Source organism: Arvicanthis niloticus, chromosome 20 (genome assembly GCF_011762505.2).
Source record: "Arvicanthis niloticus isolate mArvNil1 chromosome 20, mArvNil1.pat.X, whole genome shotgun sequence".
Taxonomy (NCBI): Eukaryota; Metazoa; Chordata; class Mammalia; order Rodentia; family Muridae; genus Arvicanthis; species Arvicanthis niloticus.
The window spans coordinates 4791844-4814869 of NC_047677.1; the positions used below are offsets into that span (position 1 = coordinate 4791844).

The following is a 23026-nucleotide window of genomic DNA, read 5'->3' on the forward strand; positions in this document are numbered from 1 at the left end:
GTTGATTTGCCAGAGTTTTCATTTGAAACTCCTTCTTTTCTAACTTTCATTATTAAATGAGACTTAGATTCCAAAAGAGTAGAGTTTATATGGTGGTCTTTATGTTAGCATTTCTGGGTCACTGTCCTTTGTGGAGCTTAAGTCTTTAGGTTCCTCTTTGGTGAGGCTCAGGTCTTAGAATAGGAGTTGTGAGGAGTCATCCTCTCTGGGGAAGAACACAGAGGACTTCCTTGACAAGCCCTGTAGGCAGTGCTCACCCATTGGTAGAAGAAGGACATTCGCATAATCCTTTGTTCTCTTTGTCCAGCCTTTTCCATCTTTGAGGAAAAAGTAGAAGGGAACAGTACACCAGACTAAGTCATACAGTTTGAAGGTGAGGGGACAAAGTACCAGTGTGGTGCCATAGCTGTTACACGGAAGGTGTGTCCTTCCTTGAATGACTATGCCTGTACATTGATTTGAACTACTGGCTGAACAGATGTCATCTGCTCACTCTCCCCAAAAGCACAGTTCAGCCCAATGATATTTTCTTCCAAACACTTCATTGTTTTAATTTAACAACAACAAATTCTTACTCTCACATTGAAGATTATTCATGATTTTGACCTAGACTGTGGACACTGCTCTATCTGCCCGTGTGCTCATGTGGTCAGACAGGACACTTTGTCTTGCAGGTTCCTCATCCATCTATCTGTGTTAGGCTGATCCCTAAGGGGAAGAGCATGCTCACTCCTGACTTTTCTGCTCTCTCCAGTCTTTTCTTAGCCCCAGGCTTGGTGTTATAGTCATTCACCTAAAGACCATCTCCACAAGAGAATCTACCTGACGCTTATTATCTGTGTTCTCTGTATTTATGTGAATCTTCCTACCACAGCCTGGACAGAATCTGTACCCAACTTAACTTTTACCTATTTCATTTAATATCGTAGAAAGCTGAAACTGCAAGGGCTTGATACTGTATACATTATCTCTTTCTAAATCTTCTTTTTTCTCTGTGCCCCACTAAGTGAATGTACCTAGGATAAACCTCTTACTTTTTCAAGCTTAGAAATGTCGTTCAAAAACAGTGAACTCATCTCCTGGTCTGCATGTAGAAATTACCTGAATTTTCTATGATGCTTTCAAATGCCTGCAACAGCAGAATCAAACCAGCAATTAAGAACAAGGAAATAAGACCCATATGTCTGAATTGTGCTGCTTCACTCTTTCATCATACTAAGGTATAACCAGAGTTGGACATTAGAACCCCATCACTACCTCTGGACCAGGTCATAGTCTACTACTTGTTGTTTTAGACAGAATCACAAAGTAAAGTACTAAATATGGATAATAGTGGAGAGCATTGATGTTTTACTTGCAATAGTAGCTTACTTAATTGTTTAACTTTTCAGATATTTCGAAAGAAGGCAGTGGAACTTGGGGTAAAATTGCTACCTGCATTTCATACTCCCTCTGGAATACCTTGGGCATTGCTGAATATGAAAAGGTAAACGTCTTCATTTTCAACAACGTACTTTACGGTGGAGTATCTGAGATTGTGGCCTCAGGAGATGGTTAATTACACGTACGATGCTGACAGGGGACCTCAGTTGAGTATCTTAGAACAGCGTGGGAAGCTCTTAGCCCTTCCAGGTTCTGTGGCCTCAGATGGGCTGCTGCCGTGAGCTAACATAGTCGTAACAGAATCACGTGAAGCATATTTGAGCTAAAGTTTTCTCTGTTTTATAGTGCTCTCGTATTACTGGTACTATCCCATTCTAAATACCAAGAGCACCTCATCCTTTTAGGCATCGGGAAAGCATTTCGTTTAAACAGATCCCTAGGGTTGCTTACTCTGATAGTTGTTTAAACCATTGGAGACGGAGATGCTACAGAGGAATAACACTAATCAGAACTTATTTTTTTTAAATGCTGACATACCTGACTATCTGAGGTTGGGAGCGGCCAAGACTTCCAGGTCTACAGTTGTAAAAAGCATATGGGGCTTGTCTATTGACAGATCGACTAGCCCCTTTGCATAGAGAAAACTGGCAAGCTAAGACTTTAAGGACCACCAGTGTCTCAATTGATAACAAACAAATAAAAACAGACAAACAAACAAACAGGTCAGCCAAATACTTCCTCGTGCTTCCCAAGGGAGTGAGTTGAGTTTTTATTGCAGTTTTAGTAGTTCATCAATTAAATAATTTTGTTTTGAGCTTTTCTTCTTAACACCCATAAGTTCTACCCATAAGTTACTGATAGCATAGGAGCCTTTTGGGCCAATATATGATGGTAATGATTACTATCATGATCAACATAAACTATGATAGGTTTTTTACAGGTGAAGAGCTCAGTATAGTCCCCCCAATTGGTTCTCCTCTTTGTTTATGGGGAACTATAGTCACAGAAAGATGAGAATCTCTCAGGCCAAATAATAAATAATAGTGCTAGCATGTGTACCAAGATGTTTATGTACACAGTGATACAAGTCCACAGAAATGTTCTACTTACCTTAGAAACACTACAGGAAGCCACAGAATGGTCTGAAAAAGCTAGAACACATAATTACTTTAGTGACAGTGACATTGTATCCCCCAAGTCAGTCATGAAAAACCACAGAAAATTTTCTTTTTTCCTATAGTGAAAAAAAAAAAAAAAAACCCAAACTTCATGATTCAGTTTCGTTTTCATTTAGAAATTACCTATATAAGCCTTGAAATGACGTTTAACTTGTTGATAAGTGAATCTGTGTGCCTCTCTGGGGCAGGTTGGGCATGTTGAGGCAGAAAGACAGAGGAGTCACACTATAGGCCTGTATTAAATTGAGCTAGTTTCTCTACCAAATAGTGTTATATCTCAGGATTTGTTTTCCCCCTCAGTGCTCCTGAGCCTGTATCTGTGAGCTTGCATTTCCATATTCTGTAGGATCTCAAGGCAAGTCTGCCTCCAAGGTTGGCCTGCAAGAGCTTGGTTTTTTTTTTTTTTTTTTTTTTGATACAAATATTTGGCTCCTGTAGACTGTCTCTTACCTCTCAGATCCTCAAACTTGGTATTTGTAGGTGACATTCTAACCAAGATAGTGTTTCCTTACCTCCCATAGCATCTGGTAAGAAAAAACCAGTTTACAGTTAGCTCACGTCTCCTCCTCCTGCCCACCGAGGAAGCTGATAGAAGCACAGCAGTATGGTAACTGCTTTCCAGGAGACTTGCTTCTGCAGTTTCTCTAGCTTCTTCAAGGTTTTGGTTTGAGCAATCTCTGTAAATTCTACCGGCTTGTTTTATAAACCGCAAGGCAGGCTAGTTCAGTAGTCTTCGGTGATCCTTCCCTGGTTAACGGACTAAGATTTCAATCAACCTGGACCTTTTCTGATAAAATGGACACTCCTTAGAAAACCAAATGATACTCAGTCTCCAAAACCCTAACTTACCATGCAACTACACCTCAGACCTGAAGGCTCAGATTAAGATCCTAGAGTAGACAATGGCTCTAACTTTTACTCCAAGACTCACTGGAGCCAACGCTGAGGCTCACCACTGTTGAACAAAGACTTCCAAAAACCAGGGGGAAAAGATGAACCTATCTTTGCATATATTGAACTGGGTAGTATAATATTTAATTGGTTGTGAAATAATTGTAAATATTATTAACTTTACTCTGTTCTGTGTTTTTCTTTCTAATTAGGGAAGTAGATTTTCTTAATGAAATCTTTAGTGTACTACAGAAATATTTTTCAGTACACGAAGGAAAATGCTATTTAAATCTTGAAGTGTGTGTGTGTGTGTGTGTGTGTGTGTGTGTGTGTGTGTAAATGAACGCACAAATGTGCGTGCCCACGGTAGTCAAAGATTATTTAACTGGGACATTCAGATTTTTTATAAGACCATTCATATTTTGAACAATATTTTGTATTAGGGCATTGCTTCGAAGTTTATAAAACAATTGTATATGGCTTTCTTTTAAAAACAAAAACAAAAAGGGATTGTATTTATTTATGTATTTCCAATGTTTTCTTTTATAATAAGGGAAATTATGTAATCATCTGGCAGCTGATAGGAACATCTTTTTTGTTGTTGGTGTTTTGGTGTTTTGCCAACTTAGATGAGTCTTGTTGCTGTTTTCACTACTAAATGTTTTATCCATTCTCATTCCTGTTTACCAAACAGCAACGACATGCTGCAAATCTACAAAATAAGCATTGGCAAAAGTATAGTAGGATTCTCGGTGCTCATCTGTCTAGTTAAGCACATTAATTGGACCCAGTCTTTTTCCACCTGAAAAACTTGAGTTAACCTCCTATAATTTTTCCCAATGGGGGGAAATGACACTTGGAATATGCCTACAGCATGCTTGCACATGGTTTGGTTGCTGTTATTTTATGAGTGTGCTATTTCCTTTGAGTCTGTATTTTCACAGTGAGGTCCAAAGAAAGGGGACAGCTGGCATAGAGCTTTTCTAACCATTGAAGGCTGTCACTAGTAAATGTTTTAAAGGAGAAACGAAGAATTTGGTGCAGCAAGATCCTATTTTCTCAAGTATCTTCTCAAACCAAGAGAACACTTGTAGACTTTGTGCCCAAGGTATGCAGACGGGGAAGGGCCAGTGGAGAGAGGTTGGGGATGGTTTGTAGAATAGAATGGGTACTTACTGCTCACTGGCTTTGAAACTCAGCAAGAACTCTGTTAAAGGAAAGTATTTACCAGGTAGCTCTGTTGTTATAATATAGCACTTCCTTCTCAATTATGAAAGTAAGAACACTGTTCTTTGCCAACATCCACAAAACATGTAAATTTGGTGCTATTACTTGTGCATATTTCTCTAATATCCAAGTTATCACCTAAAGATAAGTGGTTTCTTTGCTTCTTCTTCACCAAATAAATAAATAAATAAATAAGCATTTCTTTGTGTCTCTGCTGCGCTGTTGTTCCGTTCTAAGTCTTGGGAAGATTTTCTACTTCTGTTCACTTGATTTTACTGAAGAGGTTGACAGGCAGACCCATTCCCTCAGGAGCCACAGCCTGGTTGTTAAAGCAGAATATGTATTTTGCGTGTGGTGTTGTAAGCTCACATTTGTAATTTATAAATATAGGATAGTTTTGCCAAGCAGAGATAACTGCTTACTGGGTTGAATTTTAAAACAAGCAGCATTCTGAATTGGGAAGGTTTATATATTTGGAGCCAAAATACCAATAGGCAAAATTGGATTTCATTATTTACGTAAGCTGAAAAATATGTAGAGAACCTAATTTGCATATGTGCTATCTTGGGAATTCTGTCCCAAACTGTATAGGGGAGAGGAGCTGGGTGCTTTTCTTGCACCTGCCATAAATTCTTAATTCAAGAGCTGCATTTTAAGTTGTGAGTTAGTTGGAATTGTGATTTCAGAGCTAGTTGCCATTAGATAGCTTAAGTGTTACCAGAGTTGACTAGACTAACATACCTACCTCCCTAGTACTCCTGTAGAAAAAGGCTGTACAACTTATCCAATGTCCCTGCCAAACAAAACCAATGCTGTGCTAGCAGATTAAATTTTTGTAGAACCTAGTTTCTTTAATGACAGAATGTCAAGGTTTGATGTCTGATCTTGTTACTACTATTAGCAAGGGACTCTGTGCATTTATTTTTCTCCAGCTTACCACAGAAAACTCACCTATGTGGGTTTCAAAATCAGGCATTTTGCCATTTCTTTATTTCTAGGCATAATTCAAACTTAGATGTAGAAGAGACTTATATTAGATTTTTGGTTTTCTAAAGTGCGTTCTTAATTTAAAATAATGTAGTTAATGTGCCCATTATTCATTTCCATCACCAGACATACAGTCTGGGCATTCCTAATAATTATTCTGTCTCTCTTGATAAATGAGTTAGTTTTAACTATATTGTATTATCACTTCTTTCTCTTGGTGGATTTTCTGAACCAACACTTGCAGGGTGGGTATATTAAGTTAGTGGGTCTCTCTGCAGTGTGCAGGTTTTTATTGCTCACCGTCAAGGGATACGCTGGGACCTGACTATTCTCTGCTTAGAGTCTCATTAGTCAGCAAGGTGATGAATGATACACAGCTCCCTCACCCGTTTTCCCCCTGCTTTGGTAAAACTTTATGTGCCTACTATTTTAATTATCTGACAAAGCACATACTGTATTATGAGCTGCATTGTGGTTTATATGCTTATAATTAAATTATAAATCTCATTGCCTGAAACAGGGTCTTAATGAGGAATAATACATAGCTTAATGTTTACTGACAAAGAAATATTATCCTATGTGAATGCTGATAACCTGCTTTCTGAGTTACTAATACTTAGTGGTGTAAAAAATGTTTATACATCATATTGGCAGTTTTCAATGGACAAACTAGAGGAAACTACTTAGTCGCCTAAATAATTTTGTAAGTTTTTTAAAATGTCTCACTATGATTTTACTTGGCAGTTGGTATGTATATTTCAACATTACTACACTTAAAATACCATGTTTTAAAGTTTCTAGTTTTAGCCTCCAAAGAAATGCATTATGTCTTTAAAAGGAGGCAGAATACGGTTTCATACTTCAACCTCATAGGAATAACATTAAGAATATCAATATAAACATTTTTTTGGAGCGAAAGAGAGCAAGCTGATTTAATGATTTTCTAGTATCTTACCAGACAACATGCTGCTTTGTTATCCTGTGGTGTTTTACACCAGTGATCTAAGCACGCCCATAGACTCAGAGCTTCTTCTAACAGTTCATGCTTTATTCATGTCCCAGAGATCCTTTCCGGACTCAAAGACAAGTTCTATCGATTCCAGAAGAATGAGTTTTTCTAAGTATTCTAAGTTGACCTCTTTTTTGAGTTTATCTTTTCCCCCATTGGCTGTTTTGTTATACCAGGTTTGTATCTAATTCACTTAGCCATTCTTACTCTCCAGGAAATACTAGTCAACCTTACTTGAAGATCTTAAAAGTGATGTGTTTAGTACAACTCCTGACACCAAGGCGTGGTCTTGCACAACACACAGCAGCCAGTGGCGGACAAGAGGGGAGGGGAATCAATAAGCTAGTGGTCGAGGAAATGGCCAGCTTTCCCCTGACCTTGTCACAGAACTCAGATATGTAAAAGGGTTTTCTCTGAGAAGGAATGGAGGGACTGTTCTGGGCAGGAAGGCTGTGTGTTGAGTTGTACATCTCCGAGCCCATTTTTCTTTCTCTTAGTGGGACTTTGCAGGGATTATACATAGCCTCAGCGCCTGGACCATCCTGTAGTCCTTTTGAAAACTGTGTTCCCATGCAAGTCAGACATTCTTCTTTTAATTTGAGAAATAGGACCAGTAAATCTATAGTCAGAGCTTTGGTATCATCTGAAGAGCACCACATATTCCTTACTCTGAATAATAGATAGGTAGATAGATAGATAGATAGATAGATAGATAGATAGATAGATAGATAGATAGATAGATAGATAGATGTCTCTAATTAACAAGCTCACTTTCCTCGAATACTTAATTGCAGTAGTTAATATATCAGCCCCTTAAAGGGATTCTTCTTCACTTGTATTTGAGACAGCGTTTCGTGTATGAAGCTGGCCTCAGACTGCTCCTATACCCAAGGGTGACCTTGAACTTCCCATGCTCCTAGCTCCTCATAGCTCAGCAGCAGCACACCTTGCTTACTGAGCTGGGATCTTACGTAGGGCTTCATGCACACCATGCAAGCACTCTCCCAGTTAAAGATTATTTTTTTTCTTTTAGAAATCACAACTCCAAGCTGAGAATTGCCTTACCAGGGACAATTTTGTAAAATAAAAGTAATCTGGCAAATGGGAAAAAAAAATAAAACAGCAGCCTCTTGCTAGCTACTCCTTGGTGATAGTGAAAACTCGTATTTATTGGCATTACCCCTGTGACTTTGAAACTTGGGCCATTTTCTTAACTTGCTCGAGTTTGTCTTTTTATAACTAAATCTAAGATAATAGCAGTAACGATGATGATCTCAAAAAGATTTTTGTGGAAATCCAATCAACGCATGAAAGAGATACTGCAGAGTCACATGGAAGAAAGAAACACGCATTGGGCTGATTCCTAACGTACAGCTTTACTCTCAGCACCGAGGACGACGCTGTACATATAAAGTGAGGGAGACAAGGACATAGCACTTCAAAAACTACTGAATGGGCATATTAATTCTTTCAAGCTGAACTTACTGAAGAACAATTGCCTGCAGAAAGGCCAGGTATTCTGTCTTTTTCTACATGCCTATAATTTGGGGTGGGGGGTGGGGGGAGAAGTACCTTCATATGCAAAGCAGAAAAAAAAATACTGTTATTCACCAAAGGGTGGAATTTGGTGCGGGAGGAGCCTAAATTTTTGGTATTAACCCTTAGCCCCAACTAGTATTTTCTCCCCTTCCTAATATCTCAGTGAACCCCTGGAATAGACTCCCCTAGTCCAGAGATCCATGTCCTGCCACCCCTTTACATCTTAACTGTTCTCTCTGAAAAGGATGAATTGTCTTGTCTTAGTCATCAGACGAGATTACACCAGTAATTGTTACTTTAGGTCTAGTATATGAGGACCAGGCTGAATTTATTACCTAAATTCTTATTTATTTTTTCACTGTCCCTATTAACATTGCTAATTTAAAGTGAGTTTGAGGCAATAAGTATTATGTTCTTTTCCGAGGTACAACACACTACCTCTTGCCTAATTATGGCAGTACAGATCGAATCTCTGATAAGGTGCGTGTTTCAGCCATAAATACATCGGCCAATTTCCTAATTATTAGCTTATTCTAATTCTACTGTCTAATTCGGTCACTTTATGTCAGTGGTTCTCAACTTCCCCAGAGTTTCGGAATAACTTAAAAAGTTTTTTTTAAGTCTGCCTCCATCATCCACTGTCCCATCTTTTGAAGTTGACTTGGTCCCTGAGCTTAAGGGCAGGCATGCTAAGACTCGGCTAAGGTTGAGGACTCGGCTTTGTTTCCTCTCTCAGTTACCTTTGGAGTTTTTTTCTCTATTCATGTACATCCAGTTCAATTATTGAAATATACAAATACCAGAAAATGAGTGCCTAAACTTCCAACTTTAGTAGAACCAAACCTTTCAAACTTCACGACGTGTGTGGTGGCTTGGAGAGCTTGTTCAAGTGCTGTGTCCAGGATGCCCGGCTTGTGGGTCTGTGGTTTTAGTGAGATTCTATAACCTGCTTTTCTAACCAGGTTCAGACTGATTCAGAAGCTGCTGCTGTAGGTCCAAGACCAGCCTCTGAAAGCAGTCATTATGGTGAGAAATGTCTTACCTCAGCAGCAGTTAGAAAGAAGGGTCTCAGAGCTGTTCCATACGGCAGCCATTCCCAGTGTTTGCAGAGAGGGGAGCGTGTTCTGTGTCTGTGATTAATATGTTTTCATTAGTCTGTATGAAAATTTTCTATTAACCTCAAAGCAGTTTGTTGCTTTAAAAAAAAAAGTAGTTAATTCCAAATATTGATTTTTTTCTAAAAGATTGTATTTGTTCTGTACCTTTTTCATAGTGCGCCCCCTCACCCCTGTTTTTAGTTCAGTGTGGAGTCAAAACAAATTTTAACCCATCCTAGCAGAGAGAAAAATGAAAGTTATTTTTAATTAAATTTAATTAAGAACTTTGGGGTAACTGTTTAAAAGCAAAGCCACTTCCAGAAAAACATAGTTGGGCCTTCAGGCAGCAAAACTTTATTATGAGTGGCAAGGAACCTGGGAAGAAGTACCAAAACAGAGGCAAGGCCCTTCCTCCCTCCAAATGAGCCAAGACTTCCTTGAGGTCCAAGATCCTCTCTGTGATCTTTGGATCATTACTCTGCCAGGCATTCACAACCAAACCAAAGGCATTTACTTCTTACACGTGGACAGCAAGGAGAGCAACACCTGAATTCAGTGTACTTTGTGTGCAACCTCCTTGATGGAGAGGACCACGCGGTCTGAACACAGGATGCTTTTTGATCTTCCTAGTCCCATAGTGTAAAGCAGTAGGAATCTGAAGATCTTCAGGATGCCTGAACTATTTCCTTTCTTCCCACCTCGGTCATATGTGAAGGTCACACCCTGGTAAATAGGTTTTAAAGTGTCTTTTGGTCTCCAGAGGAAACAGCAGACCCCCATTCACTTCTGAGTGCAGGCTTGGAGGTCCACATTTCTCCTGTATGTCAACTTCCCTGGTGACTGAACCCATGTACTCTCAGATACTTGCTGTTCTTCCAGGACCTCGGGGGCAGAAAATTGACATGTGAAAGCAATGGCTTAGTTGGTGGTGCATTCTACCAAGAGTTTGGTGGTTTTAAATAATTTATGGACTTCCAAATGTCCTTTAGTTTAAGGATAAATCTGACTATTTAAGTGTAACAGTGTATCAGAGTTAGTATGTCGGCAATTTAGATACAGTGCATTTCAAGCTTACTAAACCACTTTAAAAAAGTACTTGTGCATATATCAACTGAAGGACAGGAACTCAACTAATAAAGCCTACGCTGACTTTTAGTTTTAAGCATACAAAACCTTGATTTAAAACACAGGAGAATGGATTATTAAGTACGGCCACTTCGTTACTATAGTATTTAAGTATGCATATCTATGTAATGATATTTATATTTTATCATTAAGTATTCATTATATATAAATATTTTTATAATAAATATTGTAGATATATCACCAGGAAATGTTATCCAGCGACAGTAATGTAAGCTTGAATACCAGGAACACACCAGTATACAAATATACAGACCTAGGGTTTGATATTTTCAACTTGGTTCACTATGTTCACACGCCTATACACTTGCAAGCAAGTCAGCCTTGACACGTTTAAATTGATTCTGTGTGTAGAACTTAGATTATGGACAAGTCACAATGCATAAATTCATACAGTGCCTCTGCGAACCAGCGATGAAATCAACTTTTCGAAGGAATTGACTTCCCCACGTTTTTAACGAGCCAGCAGTCAATTTTCCTGTGATTGATCTCAAGACTGGATTCTTAGTGTGGGGCAAACCTTTCAAATAGCCAATTAATAAAGTGTAAAAGTTTACGAAGCAGTTTGAAAAGATATTCGAAAATTACAGCAGGCCTATAGGTACTTTATCAGCCCTTGTTGCTAATCATTGTAAATATTCAACTGGATGCATTGAGTATCTGTATGGCAGTTGAAAGTATGATATAAAACACTTAGACTTCTGCCAGTAATTTTTAAAGCCCGCCTGTCTCACTGGTGCATTAACTGCACAGCATCCTGCTTATGTACTAAAAGCTTCAGTTGATCTATTCTGGAAAATGAGATGAACGATAATTGATTGTAGTCTCTTATTAACTAGAGAAGGGACAACGATGGGACAATCCTAGGAATTGATTGTCATTTATGAATCTGGAAACCGGTGCGCAGCTGAATGTGGGTACAGGAGGTGTGATCTGGTGACTTGGCAATCGAGACTCGTTATCTTCATCTCCTAAGAGGAGAGTTGCTCAGGTTCCTTTACGTGGTTTTGAGAACCGGACCCTGTTCGAGAAGACGCTGTGGAGGCTCATGTTGCCCTTTTATCCTGAAAATGTCAATGGGAGTTTCACATTATTAATTAAACAGCACTCTCACTCCTTGTCATGCCATGCCATGGTTTTTATGGAACATTTGTACAAAACAGTAATTACTGGTAATTGACCTGCATGCGTTGAATAATTTTAAGATGCAACTGAGAGTTTAATGTACCTTGTAAATTGAGAGGCTTCCAATTAAGTCGAGTTCTTAAGATAATCACTTTCAAAACTAATCAAGTAATAGGACATTAGTAAAGCTCGTATTGACTTAATTGTGACAAATTAATAAACAGATCCAGTGCAATTACTGTAATGGCTTTATCACTGAACAGTTGTCCAAATTTTAGGAATAAATCTGCCCTCCCCCCACACCCTTGAAACTACAATAAAAATTGCATAAGCTAACTTAAGATATGTGCCATTTCTAATAGTGTATTGAGGAAATGGTACAAGTAGCTTGGGTTTTTGTTTGATTGTTTCTCTTCCGTTCTGATTGCATGCGCTTATTCAAAAGTCAGAGAATATATACCCTCGCATCTTGGTAAGAGATCCCCCTTGTTCTTTGGATCAGTTATTGCATATTGCATGTTCTTAATGCTTCTCTCTCTCTCTCTCTCTCTCTCTCTCTCTCTCTCTGTTCTTAATGCTTCTCTCTCTCTCTCTCTCTCTCTCTCTCTCTCTCTCTCTCTCTCTCTTTCTCTTACCCCCCCCGTGTGTGTGTGTGTGTGTGTGCGCGAGCACACAGACACACACACCACACACACACACACACATGCACGCACACTCTATGTTTTCTCCTACTCTGTCCCCTAAATAACATCAATTCGGAACCTTTTTATACCTGGCAGGGACGCTGCAAGTGGACATTGGATAATTAATGAAATGTCTATTACAGATTTTCCATAATTTTAAAATATTTGACAGTGCCAATTCCTATAATGGTGCTGATTGTATTTGAGAAAGATCAGCAGAAAGAAAGGGCACCAAAAGGGCAGGGCTCTAAATCAAAAGACACTAAACCATACAGAAGACGCCGTTTTCTTTACTGTCGCTCTTTTTAAAATATTATCACAGGCCTGTCCCTAAGCTGGGGTTCTCTTCTTTGTGGACATAGGATTGATAAGTCCTGTCAGTTTGACAGGAAGAATATTTACAACAGGACCTTGAAATGAGAGGGATACTCTGAAACGAAAAGAATAGTTCACAGAGAAACTTTAGCCTCCCAGGTGCTTGGGGCCAACTTAGCATCCTTTGAGCTTTCCCAAAAGCAGGATGGGGTCATCTCTGCCTTTGGTCCCTCATGTAAAGAAGAGTATGTAATGTCTACACACATTTGTAATTCTAGCAGTTCTCCAAGTACCCAGCTTATAACGCATAGTACTCCGGAAACCAGGCAGCGTTCTAAAGTCTGAGAGTAATTGTTATCATCTGGGACAACAAAGGGACTTCAATAATGAAGCTACCCAGCTGAAGAAGGATTAGTTTAAATTACTGAAATACTCTGAAATGAGACTGGAATAAGGAAGAATGTAGCGATTTCCTTAATTGAGAGGTATTGTGTTGTGTCTTACATTTAGTAGGGGAGGGGAGGGAATGTTAGCATTGTATTAAGGACGGCACAGTTAGCTAGTTACTTATGTGGGAATTGTTACTGCTAGTTGCAAGTATATGGGTCGGCACTGCACAAATGCATCAAGACCGTGAGCAGTGGTCTTTACACTCTTCCAGTTGCTCTCTTAGCAGTAAAATATTTTGTGTGTTCACCCCAAAACATAAGCATGCCTTAGTACTTATGAATTATGTGTATATACTAGTGTTAATATGCCATGATCGTCTTCAAACTTTCAAAAAGAAAAATAAAAGGGCAAGCAGTAGCTGAAGAAATATTTATGCACTATGTTAAGAATGATTTTAGTGTGGGTCTTTTAAATTGGAAATGGGTTTAGAGAGAGCATTCGTTTTAGAATTTTTGGATGTGGTAGTGGGTGATTTAAAGCTTTTATTCTGTGTTACTTCTTTCACAACAGGGCTTTAACATCTGTCCCAAGTGGAATAGATACATCACTATGTTGATAGAGTCAGCTGGTTTGCCTTTATACTGGCAAATGTTGAAACAGAACTGAAGACAAGAGGGGATGTCTGTAGCATTTTAGACTGCTTAGTCCCGCCTCCTCTTCATTGCTTTGTCTATGTGCCTTTTAAAAATGTGGGATGAAGAGTTGGGTGCTAGTTTAATATACAAAATGCTTGCCACATGACCCTGAGTATTTGGATTTAAATTCCCAGCACCCACATAAACAGCCAGGTGCAGAAGCACATACCTATAATTCCAGCACTTGAGAGGCAGAGGCAAGCGGATCACTGGACCTTGCCGGCCAGCCAGTCTAACCAAATCAGTGAGCTATAGCTTCAGGTAAAGACTGCGACTCAGAAAGTAAACTGGAAACTGATTAAGGAAGAGACCACTGCTTCACACCTCTGACCTTCACGTGCACGTGCACCTGGGTGCTTGCTTGCTTACCCATATTAAAAAAAAAAAAATGCACAAGGAAGGTGAAGTAGTGCCAAAATTTCCCAAAGCACATATATTTCAAATGATTTTTTTTTGGGGGGGGTTACACAAAGAGTTTTCTTGGAAGTTTTTCTAGGAAGTGTCACTCCCGATTTCATTTATTCTGTAACTTAATAGGTGAATGGTTTGCATATATAATTATAATAAATGCATATGTATATACGCACAGTTTTTAGAAATGAATTCCAAAATTCCTGACACACAGCCTCTGAATGCTCAAGGTAGGGATTTCTAATTTTGAGTCAAATACAAATATGTGTTTTAAAAAGATGAACTAACTTACAAACATTTCCATAAACACCTGGTTTCAAACAAAGCATTCTTTCTTTAGACCAATTTCCTCAATGGCCGTTTATTTGATTCATACAAAAATTGCAGCTTCTATTTGGAAAGGGCTGGTGTATTTCCCTCCTTTTTCTTTTCTTCTTTTCAAACTAAGCTGCAGTCACAAAAAATATGAGCAAACTTGAGGATACCCCTTCTGTGACATGGCCATTTTCGATTCAGTGTTTCTTGCAGTGACCAGAAAACCCTTCTTCATTAAAAACTTCTTCCCAGTCACCCTCCTATTCCTTGAGGAGCACGAGTGCTGTCATTATTCTGCTAACAGTTGGTGGAGGAAGAACTCGAAGCTGCAGCATCGGAAGTCACTGAAAGCCGGAGCGTATCACCGCTTCCCATCTCTTTCTGTTGCCTCTCACAGACTCACTCACAGTCAAGAGCAGTGCATGTCTGAATGTTTAATTTAATGAAGCTTTTCTTTTCTTACTTTTAAATAAAAAATTTAGAAATAGCAGCTTTGATAGTTTCTCCTTGTACTCCTAATTAACAGTCTTGCACTTGCCTTCAAAGGCTGCTGCCATAAACAGTAAATATCCAAGAGTCATTTACCTTTAAGGCCAGGCCAATTTCTCATCACTTGGCAGTCCGTAATGGCCACATTGTCTCATTATGTTAAGTGGCCTTTGATCTTGTTTAGATTGCTCTTGAGCACTTTCTTTTTAATTGGCGTAGAGGAAAGTCCTAAATTACTTTTAACTAGATGTAAATATTAAAAGATTAACTAATCTGGTGCCACCTTCACTTTTCCTTGCCTTGATTTTACCCACTTAGAAGTGGGTCGTATGCCATTTAGAAGTGGGTCGTATGCGGTGCTGCACTCACAAAGGTGTGTTGAGTAGGCAGCGTCTTTCTTGGGTTGCTACCACTTGAAATAGCTCAGAAGGGCTTAAACACATAACCATTTAATACTGTGGAATAGACCATAAATGGTCAAGGATATCCGTGCTGAGTGATGGTTTTAAGTAAAGACCAAAGTTGGTGCTAGTCTCCAGTGTAGTTACATCAAACTCCCAATCTGAGTTGTAAGCACTGATTTCATGCTTATATTTGCATAGAAGTTGAAAGAATAGAATCTGTATAATGAGCATAGTTCTGTATAGAATAATCTTGAGGAATTATATATTTGCTTTGTGAGGTTTCCTAAAAGATGGTGGCAGTGCCTAGGTTCCTTTCCAATATAAAGGTAAAATAAATACATTTATTACTCTGTTGATCCTAGGACAATGAGAGTAAAGGGTAGACCAGACAATGTATGGTGCAAGCCACAGGCATGGAACAGCTAAACTAATGCCTTATGACTCTCTCATACTGCACAGCTTCAAAGGCTCACCAGTTAGAACAGTTTGCTGTTACGCTTGCACAGTGCCAGAGTTCAGTTCCCAATGCCCATATATGACCATGAACAAGCAGCTCTAGGGAGATCATCTCACCTCCAGGGTCCCCTTACTCCTGTGCCCACACACAGGCACATGCATACACAAAAATAAAATGAATATGTTTTAAGTTAAAAATTGGAACCTTTTTCTAGCTTCTTTCATATCTTAATGTAAATAATAAGATTGTGGAAAATCTCTTTGATCTCTCTTCTAGAATAATAAACCTGAAGGCCCATGCCTTCTGTAGAACTAGTTTTTCTCCCTCCAGACAAGCTTTATAACTTCCTTACCTTTCCCTTCCTCCCCATTGTAAAATGTGAACACACTTGAAACTGTGTTCAGCACAAGCCTGTGTGATGGAGAGAAGCATTCTTCTAATTCCTCATCACATCTTTTTTTCCAGCCCCTGCCTGTGCTCACCTAACCCTCTCCCTATTCTGCCTGCTTCTCAAGGCTCCTGTTCCTCACAGGTCCTCCTTCAAACAGCTCACTACCTCACCCTCACCTTCTATACACTTCTCACTCTTCTGTGAGCTGTCTCTGGTGAAACATCTCAGCAATACTAATGCATGAGTCTTGAATTGTGCATGAATCACTTCCTTCCTCTCCTCTTACATCAAAAAGGTGTTTACTGCCAACCCTTGTTTTCCTAAAGGACGCCCCCACACACCTCCACTCTCATCCTCCTAAAAGCTTGTGTTATGAGCCTGTCTTTCCTTCTCCCACCGTACCCCTTTTCTCTCTTGATGGTTCTTCATTGTTTCTTGCTAGTCCACTGCTCCCCACATTTATTTTCCTTTCAGTTCCCATCTCTCCTCTCTGAGAATAGGGAAAACTATAAGAAACAGAAATATATAGAAGAAAATGTTTATTGTGGGCATTGACATGTCTCCTTGTGGATACCAAGAAGCCCTATAGCCTTTGCTGTACAAGCTTGAAACCCAGGAATGCTGGAGCTGTAATTCACACTGACCCTGAAGGCCAGGGATTGGAGAGAGTCACTGTACAATGAATCCAGAGCTCCCATATCTAAGGGCAGGAAAAGATATGGATGTCCTAGCTCAAGGGAACAGAATCCCCAACTTTGTCCACCTATGTATTGTTTTATCCAGGCCCTCAGAGGTCAGGATAGTGCTCACCCAGCAGATGAGAGAGAAACTAATTCTAATCTTGATCTCCTCAAGGAAGGAACACTCTTGAGACACAGTCAGAAATATTTAACTAGCTATCTAGGTATCTATTAAGCCAGGCAGATCAACACATAAAGTTGTTTAGAGACCTCATTATGATTTGCTTCAACAAATACAATATTTTTCATCTTCCTGGTTTCCAAGACATTTCTCTAAGTCCCAGATGATTGGAATATTTTTAAAAGAAACTTCTCTTATCACTTTCTTATCCATCTTTAGAGTTTAGTTTGTGCCTTGATTATGAAATCAAACTAACACGGGTGAAAACACTATATAATCGGTTCTTCTAATGAGTGAATCTCTGCATTTTCTCAATTTTGTCATAATTCTATTTCTTCTGCATATTTTTTCTTCTGCATATTTTTGTGTTGTTCAGTCTAAAACAACTGTCCTCTTTTGCTTCTGCTTTAAAACTCATGGGGCTTCATCATTTCCAAGGAATGTTCCCTCTCTGCTTGCGTTGGTAGTGAGGGCTAGTATGCCCATCACCCCTTATCTCTCCAATGGTGTAGACTTCCTTCTCTACTGTTGACCAGACCTGGAATGCTCTCCTGGTTGCATGCCAGTGGTCCGTGTCCAGATTGTTTGGTACCTGGCTGAACACTGCTACCTCGGAGCAGCAGTGTCCCTTGAAGTGTCACTCTGACTGTGAGCACTGTGAGGGTGATAACACACGTGGTAGTGTGACTCTGAAGCATGACAGGTAGCTCCTGTGGACCTGAGGAGCTACTCACCTGGGGAAGTAGCTGGTCTCTACCTCAAATCATGGCAGAATCAAGCAGGTAAATATTCAGTGTGTGAACATGGGGGTGGGGTCAAGCTGCACTGGCTCTCTCAAACCCTTGGAAGCAGAGGTACCCAGGACCCCTCTACCACGTATAAGACACTGACACCCCTGAATCCCGGCTCTGGTGCCATCTTCACTGTCAATCAAGGCTTTGTTTCTCTTCTTCATTTGAGGTCACTTCTAAACCTCACTTGTCATGAACCCTGTGCATCATTTCAGCCCCACACCACTTCCCTTCCAGACTGATCTTTCCTTATACCGGTATCTTAGTTCACCATCTTTGAAGTCATCTTTAAATATTATTTCCCCAGCATCCAGTCTGTCATCAAATCCTATCCACTATGTTTTTTTACGATATTTTGACACATTTTGTATACAAACTTCTTTCCCATTCCCCTCACATTGACCTGTCTCAGCCCCTGTCAGCTCAGTTCTGCATTTGAACAGAAGCTTTGGAAACCATCTTCCTGACGTCGGCTTCTCTTCTCTCTCCATTTTTTCTTGCATATGCATGAGTGTGTGCAATCACACACATACACACAAATGCTAACTATGTAAGAGGATGACTGTGTTAATTAGCTTGACTCTGGTAACCACTTCAGGGTGTATGTGTGTAAAATATATCAAAATATTTTATTCACCTTAAATATAGATGAGAACTTCGTTAAGAATAAAGATAGACCTACGATATTTGGCAAACTCTTCTTGATAATTTGTTAGCATGCAAGCATTTTAATTAAATGATGAGTGGTAATTATGAATGTTTCATCATGAGTCTTAGGTCCGGCAGTTATCAGGAATGTGAACAGTGGAAAATCATCATGGGACAATATTGAAATGTTCCCTGAATCACAACCATGTGGTGGTCCAACTGCTAACAGTGTGTATCTCTTGACTTTGTTTTTAAGCTGTAGGTAAATTTCTTTGTGTGAAAAAAAAAATCGAGGTTCAGTTTTAATACTGAAGAAATTTAATCCAGCCGTTATCTTCTTTTATTATTGTACTAAGAAGCCACAAGTGTTCACAAAAATAAGAAACCAGCATGAGTAGAAGTCACCGGAGCAGGAGGCCTTGTGACCTAGGAGATATTCTTGGGGCTATTACCTGAAATTCTGTGTTTTAAGTCATAAATGCTACAGTTAGGGCTTGGTTGTCTAGTTTAGTGTAGTTCAGTTCAGTTCAGTTTAGAACCTAGAGTTTTGCTTTGGGGATAGGGTTTCACTCTGTCTATCCCAGTCTCTGAGAAATTATGGTTTTTGTGCTAATCTCTGAGACGGGCTTTGCCAAGCTGCTTTCCCTATGAATACTGTTTTATCCAGAACAGCAGGTAGCTTTCTCATCTGCATTCCCTGACTCCTGGATGCACTTTTGATAATCATTCATTAGGATGAGTGCTGCTCTATGTCCTTCCAAGTAGTCATCTTAGTGACTGTATTATCCTAAGAAGAAAAGTCTTGACCAAATATACTTAGAAGTAATTTGAAGGAAAGTCATTTATAGTGCATACTAATGAAAATCTATACACTAAGTAACATAGAATAATAGGATAATCTCAAAGAGTTTCCTCTGCAGATATTTGTATTGTTGCATCTCTTTAAGCTTCCTCTTAATCAAGGAAGACTAGGTAAACATTTATTTGGCTAATATAGAAGCACGGGACATGGGAGTGTGGTAGGCACAGTGGTGCAGTTACACATACATGCAAAAGAGTGTGCACTCACTTGTCCTGCCCTCTTTTCTCTGCTTAAAGAAGTTTACCATTTATAAAGCTTTAAGGCTATCTTCACTGATAGGTATATCATTCGTATCTAATTCCATCTTCACTCATGAGTGTGTACAACATCACTTGTATCTATACAAAGAGTTTAATATGTCATTATCTATTGTTTTTTAAAAGTTGTTTAGTTTCTCAGTTTATAAGAAACTAAGAAAATGACTAAGAAAGTAAAGCCCCCCCCGCCCCCCCCAATGGTTTCTTTTGTTTTTCTATTTTTTGACTAGATTTACTCCATGGTCTTTAAATTTTTATATATGTGTACTGCATTTACTGATTTCCCTTTCCTTCAGTTCTCTGTGCTTCCTCAAATCCATGATCTCCTTTTTTAAAATTATTATAGTTTTATGTCTATATGATAATATAATTAATATATGCTAATATATTATAAGACTTATATTATAGTAGCATATACATATTATATGCTAAGTTCATTTAGCATCACACACATATATGAGAGGCAACCAAAGGCATATATGTGTGTGTGTGTGTGTGTGTGTATATACACACACACACATATATATATATATATATATGTGCATATATATGTGGTATCATTATTCCGGATTTGTTTAATGAGAGTTCGTGAGTGCATTCGCTTTCATAAACAGTTGCCACGATCTCATAGCAGACGTCTTGGCCCTCTGGCTCTTACCATCTTTCTGCCTCCCTCTCCCACTATGTCTGCTGAGCCATAAGAGTAAGGATTATATATTGCAGTTGGAGCTGAGCAACACATAGTCAGTAACTCTTTGCATTTGACCAGTTGTGTCCTTCTGTAATGACATGTATCTCCTGGGCAAAGAAGGACTTCATTGAGAAGGAGTAAGAGCTACACTTGTGTGTGTGTGTGTGTGTGTGTGTGTGTGTGTGTGTGTGTGTGTGTGTGTAAGTATCAAATATGCACTTAGAGATTACACTTATATGGGGAAGTGGCAGCAATGGGCTCTCCTCTAAGATCATGGCCCAGCCAGCCACAGGTCAGGGCTTACATTTACAATACCAGTCATGAATTCTCTCCTAATAAGCAGGCTTTAAGTCTATACCGCTGTTGGTTACTGCCAAGTTATGAATGGCACTATTGCACCTTTTCGGATATCGTGCCCTTTTGGTCATTGCTGAGATTTATAGGTGTCACAGCTAGGTAGGACTGACTATTAATTCCTTTTCTCCCTCAGCAGCTTGCATGCTACCATGCTACATGCTCTCACTATGAGAGACAACCCTCAGAGAGACAAACAGATAGCTCCAGCTCCCTCCCTCCAACCCTCTGTCCAACATGTATGGTGTCTTTAGCAGTAGGAATTTAACTTCAAATTCTGAGAGGCAACCAAAGGCACTGGCAGTAGCCTAAATTATCCTATGCTTTCTCGTACTCTGCTGATTAACAGCCAGAAGGTAAATCTCTCAGGTCTTGTACTGGAGGTTTTGTTAAATAGGCTGTGTCTTCAAATGTAGCATCAGAAGTCTGTTTAATACACATGCATGTATATACATATCATGTAATTTTAGTTAAACTATAATATATGAATTCTGCAGCTGTCTCAAGCATCCTTAATGTGTTTTTTTTTTTAAATCTAACCTAGGAGGCAAATGTGAGATGTTTATTGAGAGATCTCTGTTTTCCTGAATAACAAGGACCTTATGTATTCTTATGACATATTCCATGATTCACATTTAAATGACACATTTAGGTGGTTAAATATTCCAAGGGAAAAATAACCAAAAAAAAGGTAATAAAATGGTGTTTAAGAGTGATCAATATATATTAATAAAAAGCCTTTTGTGTCGATACCACAGTGTCACGGCATTTTCAGTATGATCGTTCGTATTGACTGGAGTTTTGACGTCCATGTAAACATGTGAAACACCAGCAGGTTAGAATGAAGATTATCAGGGTTTTTCTCTTGAACTAAAGGTAAAACTTTCTTCAATTAAGTTAACAAGGAATAAATATGCCGGCGAGCAGTCGATAAGTAATTACAGAGGAGCTGTATTACAACAGGGCCACTGAACCATATCTCGATACAAGTTCATACAGAAACATTGTTTAACTTTTAGGTACATGCATTAAACTAAATGCTAAGGAATCAAACCTTTTCATAGCTTTAAACCTTTCCGTTATAATTTACATACAAATTGTAAAGTATAAATTTCTTTTTTTAAAGATTTATTTACTTACTTTATGTATATGAGTACACTGTAGCTGTCTTCAGACACTCCAGAAGAGGGCATCAAATCCCGTTACAGATGGTTGTGAGCCACCATGTGGTTTGCTGGGAATTAAACTCAGGACCTCTGGAAGAGAAGTCAATGCTTTTAAACACTGAGCCATCTCTCCAGCCAGTGAAGTATAAATTTCAATGAAATTGGACAAGCTTATAGTACAATCAAAACACACAGCTTTTCACCAACCACAAAACTTTTCAGAGGACATGCTGCCTTCTCTTTAGCTAACTCTAGGAACTGCTTTCACACAAAGGGAACTATTTATTATGTATCTTTTCTATCTGGTTTCTATTTACAGGATAGCTTGTAAGACTGTGAATGTTATTATGTGTCTAATAGTTCTTTCTTGTTGGTGAATAGTATTTTATTGTATACATGTATTATCATTTCTTTAGTAATTTGCCCTTTTATGTACATTTGTGCTCTTTCCAGTTTTGGCTGATCAAAATAATTGATCATTTTTGATCATTTTTATATCTCTCTGTGAACATTTCTCTAAGGGAAATGCACAGGAGTGGAATTCTTGAATCCTATCATTTTTTACTATCTCTTTTCAGTGTTGATTAAAAGGTAAATACATTTAGAAGATGACATATCCTAAATGCTTTGGTTCAGGTGGCAGGGTTTGTTGTTTCTGTTGTTTGATGATGATGATGATGATGATGATGATGATGATGATATTTTCTCTAGCCCAGTGGTTATTAACATTCCTAATTCTGTGATCCTTTAAAACAGTTTCTCACATTGTGGTGACCCCCCCCAACCATAAATTTATGTTCACTGTTATTTCAAAACTGTAATTTTGCTACTGTTAGGAATCATAATATAAATATCTATGTTTTCTGATGGCCTTTGGTCGCCCCTGTGAAAGGGTTATTCAACCTCCAAAGTCTACAGGTTGAAAATTACTGTTCTAGGCAGAAATTGGGCTGGTCTACTAGCAAGCACTTATGAGACTTTCACACAGACTAACTGTAAACACAGTGGCCCTTCCTCCAACATCCTTGCTCAGCTGTGTGAGGTAGGAGTCAAGGGGAACTGAGGTAAAGAGAAGTTCACCCCACCTGCAGTTACCCCTTTTCTTCATCCCCATATCTGTTTGTGTTATGTTCATCAAATATTCTTACTATTCTCTTCTTAACTTGCCTTTTGATGTGATGTATATGTGTACATTTAATTAAGTGCATTAAACTAATGGCTAGCCTATCAAATCTATGTTTACTGTAGTAGTTGCAGCCTTCTTAGT

At 38.9% G+C, this 23026-nt stretch overlaps 1 protein-coding gene across 2 annotated transcripts in view; it reads left to right on the forward strand.

The window, feature by feature from the left end:
• Positions 1 to 23026, forward strand: part of Man1a1 (mannosidase alpha class 1A member 1) — a 173489-nt gene that overhangs the window by 97144 nt on the left and 53319 nt on the right. For both annotated transcript variants that reach the window (XM_034524436.2, XM_034524437.2), the window contains exon 6: positions 1392 to 1486. In XM_034524436.2, the coding sequence (XP_034380327.1) occupies positions 1392 to 1486 (95 nt within the window). The remainder of the gene's footprint in view (positions 1 to 1391; positions 1487 to 23026) is intronic.